Raw genomic sequence first — 9,690 nt, forward strand, 5'->3', positions numbered from 1 at the left:
GGGAGGGGGAGAGAGAGAGAGAGATATGAAAAGCATGCAGCTTTTATTTTTTTCAGTTACTGTAAATACCACTATACTAATGTATAAATGTATAAAGGTATTGACTGACTATATCAATGAATACTGTTAATAAACATTCTTCTTTGCTTGATGATAACTAAATAAAAAATGACAAAATAATTCATTAATCCGATCATTTTTATACCTATTTATACTTCATAGGGTTGTTGGGGGGGTGGAACCGTTCACCAAAAGAATAATGAATGGTCATTATTTTAATTGTCTATTAACGTATTGTGGAAGTTTTATGAATGAATGTTGGTATGGTCCAAAAGTAGAATGTATTAAGTGAGCTCTTGAAGAGAAACATCTTCTCCTTCTCACAGGAAACTTAAGGAAAAAGCAAATGACTGGATGAAATGACGCAAGGAAACTGAGGAAAATCTAAGACAAAAAGCAAGACAGTGAGTTTTTTTTAATTGTATAAGAGATATTTATGCTTGTCTTATTATAATTTCAGAAATAACCTGTAATAGCAAAGTATGAGAAAGAAAAACATGAATGTGTCATAATACTCTTAATGTGTAAAAGTTGTGCAACCAAATATAATTTCAAATTTGCACCAACTTGTTTTGTGAATATTTAAGTACAGACTAAATGCAGAAAACTGAATGAAAATCTTTACCCGCAGTTCAGCTCTGTGTGTGTGTTTGTGTATGTGTGATGCTAAGGATGCAAGAACAAATTCTGACCCTGTCTCCCATAAACATTTGCTTTGATTGGACTCAGCAATGACTCTGTGTAATTGTAAGAAAAGTCAAACTGAACTGAGCTGAAAGTGAAAAAAATAAATAAATAAAGCCACGATTAAGTCAAAACATAACACACTTTACCTTTGCGAGCAAATAAAAAGCTCAAAAGGTCCACTCACTGGTTGAAAGCTCTAAAAGCTAGTAAGTGAACGTTAGAGCAGAGATGTTTTGGTTACCTATACGAGCCCGACCGATATAGGACTCATAAGACCGATACCTATTTTGATATTTGAGGATTTTAATATATACATTCGGCTGATATTATCATTTGAGAATATCATTTGGCATAACAGTTGTTATGTGTAGTTATGAGACCTCAACAAGATAACATAACATAATGCAAAAAAAAAAAATATTGTTATAAATAGTACTTTGAACCAAAGTACAGCTGATTGCTGTGTTATGTGGTGGATTTGTGTCATTCCAAAAAGTGTGTTGCTCACAGGGGAGTTGCAGAGTAAAAACTTGTTCAACTGCAACTTGTGCAGAGTGCAATTTATTATGCGATTAGCTCAAATCAGCTGATAATATCAGCATGCCTATAATAATACCTATAACAGATGTGAAAAAAGAAGTAACGAGTCAAGTAGTTGAGGGTGGAGAGAAGCCACTACGCACGTTTGAAAAATTTGGATTCAAAGAAAATTGCAAATTAAAGGTTAGAATGACATTAATCTGTAATGACTACAATGAAACCCATGGATTGGTGGAATTATAATGTTATTTACACCAACAAAGTATTAGGGCCCCCCCCCCCATTCATTATGACCCTTAAGCAAAATGTCGTTTCAATAAAAAGCATGGCTTGCAGCCCTTTTCTAATAAGTTGTTCTTCCCATTCCAGACTGTGACACATGTAAAGATGTATTTCTTCCAGATAGACAAAGTGGCACTACTGTCCCTATTTTGTTATAGACTTATTTTAAAATGTATCTTGGTAAACCTGGGAATTATGCAGAAACAGAACAGAAAAGAACAGCAAGAACTAATGGCTGATATGTTTGAACAACTGTACAAGTTCCTTCACACTCCGGAACCTATCCCTATCGTCATTCTTTACAATTATAGGCACTAAATCTCAGCATGGACTTCTCTAACCGGCTTTCTTTTGAGTTCCTCCATCACACTATTGTTTTGAACATATATCTGTTCTTTCTTTCCTCCTTTTCTCTTCTGTTCTTTATTCCTGCGGTAAAGTCACATTGAAGTGACTGAAAGCTAGCACTTAGTGTAAGTGCTCCCTCTCGCCTTCTCTGAAAGGCAGCCTTTGAATCCATATCCATTAACAAGATGTCAGCAGGATATTTGGACTACGTCTGACGTTATTTGGCTGACAGGTTGTTCAGGGAAGAAGAAACTGAAGTCCGACGGTCAAAGGTTTGATCTCATAGGTGCCAACAACTTATGTGCTTCCAAACACCCACCTGCATGTGTAATACCTTGTTCCTTAAAGGTTTTGTGGTCCACACAGCATCTGCCCTTGCAAAAATAAAGGGTCCCTTCACACCTAACCTGTTTGGTGCGGAAAAAAACTATGGTGCGTTTGCCTGTATAGATCAGTTTAGTATTGCACTCCTATCACATTGTTGGACACATGATAGACACCTTAAAACAATTGATGAGGCAGAACCAGAGATATTGTCTTTTTAATGCCACACATTCTTCTCTCCTTGCCAAAATATGGGGCCTACATTACCCACAATGTGCCTCAAATGCCAACAGTACAGTCAGAGATTCAGATGTGTTATGCTAGCAGCTAATGAAGCCTCGAGCCGCTAGCCTCAAGCAGAAATGAGGATTGGGCTAGAGAGGTCGGGTAAGCTTCATGCTTTCTAACTCCACACTAAAGACTGTATATAAAGATGGATGATGCGTCTCCACTTGCTCCAACTGTACGGAAATGAAGCCAAAATATCACCGAAACAGTCATTTGGAGCCAGAGTCATAGCAGTAGTGATCAGGTTTGGAGCTGACTCGGTCACAAGCAGGGCTCAGCAGTCAATCGTGACATGAAGCCCTCTTTAATGACATCAAATAACTAATTAAAACCAGACTAATCAGAAAAATGAATGACGAGTACTTTGATGATTTTTTAGTCTGGCATATGTCCCATCAGTTAGCATCAGGAGGGCAGTGTTTATGACTTATACTTTAACCAGCCACCAGGGGACGATTTAGAGTCTTTGGCTTCACTTTTGGGGAGCTGTCTTGTCACCTATCTTTATATCTAGTCTATGCTCCACACCCCCAGATATTTTTCATTTACAAACTTGCAGTCTTCAACCCCAATTGACGTTGCCCCAAGTAACATCACTAGAAGCAATTGTCAATCCAACACTGGTACGCACTACCCAACCCTACAGAGACCACACCTCAAAACCGAATCTGTTGCAGGTTGTTTGTGGTGAAAAAGCAAAATAAACCCATTAAATTATTTTATGAAAGTGAGATATATGTTTTTAGCATTCACTTTGTTTTTTGTGTTTAATTAAATGGGGCTAAACCACTGTTAAATCCATCTGCTGGTCATGGAAACAGTCAAGGAAGCGATATGATAACTGAGCTTAAGGAATGTATATATTTATGCAAGATCAACACCTCACAATGCACTACTGAGCAACAAAAAGTCACACTGAATTTTCTTTCTGGAATTTTCTAAATTAGTTGAATTTTCATTTTAGGTTAAACTACTTTTTGGAGAACAATTTGAGATCTATAATAGCTCAAACCACCATGTATACATGATATACCACATTTGGGTGGCATGTACCAAATGTAATGTGTGCACATTTCTTGCAGATGTGTATGTGCGAATGTGAACATCTGCGTACGTAGTACCTGCACATCTGTACGGTCTGCAATCCACTTGGCCAGCTGCTCCGAAGCGAAGCCAATCCTTTGCAGGTCAAACGTATCAGCCCTCTTCGGCTTTCCCTTAGCCGGGAAATGCATGAAGGTTGGAGCGCTGTTCATGTTCAACTAGACAGAAAGACGAAAATGAGGGTGGGGGAAGTTATTATCATCACTTGTCAAACATATCAAGTAACACATGATCCAAAGATAAAAAAAACATCATTGACAATAATATCTTAATCAACAGATTGATGCCGGGCTAGCATCACAGCTTGACCTCCTGACTGCTTTGCATAAAGATTTCAGTCTCCATCAGTAGTCACTTGGTTAAAAACCCAAGTCTGAGGCATATTTCCTTATTTAAATTTAAGGTTTTGTTTTTTTGTTTGGACTCATGATATTAGTTATCTTACCCGTCTTCTAAACATCAGAGAGTGATGTCCTTCAAAAATATATATTTTTTCTTTTTAGGACTGTCAAACGATTCATTTTTTCTTAATCGCGATTAATTGCTGAATTTCAATAGTTAATCACGATTAATCGCATGTTTTATCACATTATTAAAATTCTATTATTATTATTATTATTATTATTATATATCTTAACTGTTTTAAGTCTGTATTAACAATGATAACAATTCTTGCCAGTGTATCTTGATTAGAAATCAATATAATGCAAAGAAAGTTAGTTTTTGAACTTGACTTTAAGATTTATCTGATTATTTCAAATCAAGATATGCAATGAGACTGAGGTAAAACAATCAATGTAAATGAAATATAGCCTTCCTTAAGCTTACTTTCAAAAATTTTACAGCAAAAGTGCAGGTACAATATATACACACATTATTATAAAGTGCATAACAAACAAAATACTCCATAGCCACATTATTTTTGAATTCAGTTAAAACCAATGAGACAGCACTTGCTTTAAGTAGGAGTTTCAGTTTGACTGCTTTCTCCGTTTCATACAGGCTATGCATGCGTGCAACAATTGTCCCCTGCGACAACAATGTATATAACTTGCACTCGCCAAAATAGTGCTTTGCCTTAGTCCGCTAGCATCAACCTGATTAGCTGTACTAGCTGTATGCTTAGCTCGCGGTAATGTTAGCTTAAGCTCGAAGTGCTTTGGTGACATTTTGATTCCATTTCACACAAGGTGCATACTGCTTTTGACTTGTCAACGGAGCCGTCTGGGACTGTGTTGTTGTTCATCTCCATGGCTGCAGCAGGAGGTAGGGAGTGTCTCTGAAAGCATCACAACAAGTAAGGGTGCATCGAAGGGTCAAAATAGTAGCAGCCAAAGCTCTTTTTAGCAAATATTCTTTGGTAACAGCACTAGTGACGGTGTAAAATAATCGCGTGTGTCACATATTCTTAACACAATTAAAACGCGTTATGATCGGTCCTTAATCTCATCGCGATTAACGCGTTAATGCCAACAGTCCTACTCTTTTTATATCCATGTACATAGTGCCTGTCTGTAAGAATGTCAATTATATTCTCATTCTAGAGTAAGTATATCATACCTTTATTATATTTTGCTTGGAATACTATAATGCTCTTGATTCCTGCTAAACACAGTCATCTTTTTTTTATGCTATGACATCCAGCAGCCAGGTAACGCTCCAATGAATAAAAGTATATCACTGTTGTGACATAAATGTTGGCACAGTATGTATTCCAACAGTGTGCCATTAGGAACTTATTCCCAACACACACACAGCTTTGTGAGTGAGTGAGTGATCCCCAAAGTGGCATAAAGAACTAAGTATCAGCCAGCAGTTATCCTTACTGACAGCAAGCATCACAGAGTAAAGCTGCAAACACTCACTCTGCTTCCAGATCAGGGACATTTACCAGGTGCACCTTGCCTCTAAAGTGCTGCTGTTCAGCTCAAAACTGCATTAGAACTTAATATAAACATAAAGGCGGCTCCAGCCACAACATCTCCTGACTGACACCCTGATGACTGATATTATACAAAAAATACACTACTAAAAATATTATAGGAAATAAAAATCTGACACAGGGTATATTCAATTATACAGAGTTGATGAAAATATCCTACCCATATCTGTCTGGTTTTGCAGTTGCACTATGCAACTGTACTCTGTACAACTGTAGGGAAATTATTGGGTCCTGACTTTGTATTGGGCAGATGTGCAATATTAAATCACAAAATATAACTCTGAAAGAGCATTAGATTTAAGAAACAGCATCAATGTATTGTATTTTTATCATGTTATATGTTTCTGTGTGTATGCACATGTGTACGTGTGTGTATCATGGCTAATAATTGTATAGAAAGAACATTTACAAGAACTATCTTTGCATAAATAATAATAATAATATTATTAACACACACACACACACACACACACACACACACACACACACACACACACACACACATTAAACAAAGCACACACAGCTAAATAAAGACGTGGTAGAATTTTTCTCTTACTTCCTCTCTCCTCCTTCCATGTTTCACACCTATTTAATTCCAAATTCCAGGACTCTCTACAATTATCAACAACAATAAAGTCAACTGGTTTACTCTCTCCTGTTTTCCCTGAGACACCTGAAGAAAAATGGAGAGGAGGGGAAAAGGAAGGCTCATTGCCTTCCTTTTCCCCTCCTCTCCATTTTTTTGCAGAGCAAAGAGAGACAGAATAAGACAGAGATTAGATAATTGTTATGCAGATCATTTTTCTCTGTTATATAAGTAGCCACCCATTTGATGAATGAGTGATGAAAAGTGAATGGTGGATTAGACGCACACCTATGCATACAAATGAAAGAATGTGTACAGTTACATGCATAAATGACCATGAACACAAAAACACATATAGTGCACACTTACACACATGAAAACACAAAAAGAAAAAAAAAGTGCAAAAGAATGTGTATATATTAACTTTCATTTAAACTTCAAAAGACTATTTTTCCATGACAAGAACAGATGTGGACAGTCTGAAAAGCTAAAGGCCTTGAGGAAAGTATGAAAGAAGTTGCAAAAAAGCCAGAGAACAAGAAGTATCAAATAGTTTCGATAAAGAAAAAAGGAACACGGCTGAAGAAAAAAAGAAATGTTAAAAACCTTAGGTGTATGTTTCAGTGCCATCTTCACTGGATTAATCGGTCTGAATAGATCAAAACAGAACAGAAAAAAAGGAGCAAAACAAGTCTATTTCTGACCGAGCACAGCTATTTAAAGTTCTAAGAGTATAAAGTGTAGATTAAAAAAGGACAACAGGGAATTTACCTCCATACTTTGTATATTTTTCTGTTTGTAGGTAACGCTGCTTGGAGACCGAAGTCATTTGATGGAGTTGCCTGAGTTGAAGAGTTTTTAAACTTGTCTAGCAATTCTAATTTGATAGAAGACCAACCCAGAGAAAAACACAAAGGGATGCAGTTTTGCATTTAGGGCTGGTGATATGGCCAAAAATGTTATCCCCATAAAAAATTTCATATCAGTCGATATTGATAATTATCACAATAAATGTTTACGTGCTGATTTTTGCTCCTAAATTAAAGTTGAAAAAAAAGCCAGACAGTTAATTATGCTTTTGAACTATTCTTTATGGTCATAACATGACATGCTTGTCAAACAGTGGATCATTTCACAAAACATTTAAAATAATTATAATTATAGATTATGATAAAAAAAAAAATTTTCAACATAAAAATATGCACAAGTAAAATTAAGTAAATTGTTTTCAGTCCATTTTCCTCAACAAAATAAACATTTGTTTCTTGTTTGAGGGTGAGTCTATCCACATCACTCCATTTTCTCAATTTTCACAGGAAGACCACAACACAACTGTATGTACTGTATATCCACAGAGACAGTCACAGTGCCTCCAAGCCAAAACCTTGTGTAGACCACCAACCTCACCATAGGTGTCATTTACACTGGGGACGCTGGGGACATGTCACCACCACTTTTTGAAATGGCTGACTTTGTCCCCATCACTTTCTTAATTGGTTAAAAAAAGTGTTCTGAAATATAATTAGTTAAATAACAAAGTTAATATAATTAGTTAAATAACAAATGAAAATGCCTATAAAAAGGTTTATTTGCACATTAAGAAAACATGCAATGCAATTCAAATATAGAAGAAAAAAATTTGCATTGTCCAGAAATAGTAATTTAAGATAAAAAAAAAAAAAAACAAGCTACTGATAATAAATTACCCAAAACTTAACTTCTTGACACAGTTTCTTTTTGGCCACGTTTTCCGTTCTCTCCCTGTGAACATTACAAAAGAGGAGGAAAGACTTAATCATCCCTACATATGTGTTGCCTCAGCAAGGATGATATTACATGAGAAAAGTTTATCTCCAGGAGAAACAGATCTGAAAGCAACACAGAATGTCTGAGAGCTTCACTATCATATTCTATCATATTTAAAACACTGTTTAAGGAACTTTTCGTCTCCTTCTTGAGAACCCATTATCGCTTATCGTGATGTCTCGCAAACTAAGTGTCTCTTCGCACCCCTAATCTGAGGCCCTATGTCCCCACCACGTTTCAACACAAAGTGACGTCCTTGAACCTCCCTGCACATCAGAGCCTGTCCTTTGTGTCCGTTTATGTTTATGCCTGTGATGCCTGCATCTTCGCATCAATTCACATAGCCTAGACCAGACCTCCATCTACTCAAGTTCACTTTCATTTTCCCATTGACTTTATGTACAGTAGAGTTGCCTCTAAAATTCGCTTTGAGTTAAGCCAGAGCACAACTTAATATTTGTACTGAACTTCAGATTAGATTAGAGTTGAAACAATTAGTTTATTAAGTCAATCGGCAGAAAATCAATTGGCAACATTAAATGTATAAGTAATTTTTTAAGGAAAAGTGTGATAAATTTACCAGTTACAGCTTCTCAAATGTGAATATTTATTATTTATCTTGCAAGCTGGAGCTGTGCTTTGAAAAAAAAAGTGTTGTGGCTATATCACATGCTTGGGGCTTTTCCTCTGTGTTTGTGTGTGTGCGTGTGCGTGTGTGCATGCCCATATATAATAATATATTTATGTATATATATAATATATGTATTTATTTATTGCTACTATCCCGGTGAGAGGGGTTATATGCAGATACTGTGGGATGTATGGATGCTTCGAAACCCATCATCAACACTGACAAAGAAACAACTCCTAGCTCAGTGTTCTAACATCCGCAAACGGCAGCTAGAGATTGATGAGGTACAACAAATATGCTACAGCAAGGGGGAGCCAGGACGACTGGTCAGAGGGGAGATGTCATCATCATCCCCACACTCAGAGATTGGGTCCGATGCCCCAATAACAACAAGCCCTTACGGCACAGAATCACTCAACATGAGGGCGACTGACCTACGATTGAAGATCATAACTAAGCTGGACCCCCAAGTGCAACGACCAAGATTGCCAAGGCTACGTGACAAAGTATCCTCTGAAAGTCTGCTAGAAGACGTGAATGCAGCGCTACATACTATCCCTACTAAAGCCATAACCAAGACCAATGAGCTGATGTATGCCACAGCAACAGTGATCCTAGAGATGCTTGGCTATGAGATGAACACCACAAGCCACAAAGAGCATTACCAGGAGAAGGCTAGAGGCCAAGATCAAGGCAACACGAAGAGAGGTTAGTCAGCTCTCAGAGCCACAGAAAGGTGCAAGGAAGGGGCTACCTAAGAAATACAACAAGCTGTCAGCACCTGAGACTCTGGAGACTGCCTGTTATAACACAAGATCAGATCCACCCAGGGCTGAGACTGAACAGTACTGCAAGAACATATGGGAGAAAACACCAATGCTCAGTGGCTACCACAGACAAATAGAAGAAGTGGCCCACATGGCTTCGAGAAAACCTACCAGCAACTGGAAAAGGATGGACTAAAGGACAGCACAGAAGCACTAATCATGGCGGCACAAGAACAGGCACTCAGTACAACATCAATAGAGGCTGGGGTCTACCATACCAGGCAGGACCCCAGGTGCAGACTGTGCAAGGATGCCCCTGTGACAG

At 37.5% G+C, this 9,690-nt stretch overlaps 1 protein-coding gene across 1 annotated transcript in view; it reads right to left on the reverse strand.

Annotated features, from left to right (window-relative positions):
- Nucleotides 1-9,690, reverse strand: part of tusc3 (tumor suppressor candidate 3) — a 106,727-nt gene that overhangs the window by 44,406 nt on the left and 52,631 nt on the right. The window contains exon 4 of the mRNA XM_046047853.1: nt 3,651-3,791. Coding sequence (XP_045903809.1) covers nt 3,651-3,791 — 141 coding nt within the window. The remainder of the gene's footprint in view (nt 1-3,650; nt 3,792-9,690) is intronic.

This window comes from Micropterus dolomieu, linkage group LG04 (assembly GCF_021292245.1).
Source record: "Micropterus dolomieu isolate WLL.071019.BEF.003 ecotype Adirondacks linkage group LG04, ASM2129224v1, whole genome shotgun sequence".
Lineage (NCBI taxonomy): Eukaryota > Metazoa > Chordata > Actinopteri > Centrarchiformes > Centrarchidae > Micropterus > Micropterus dolomieu.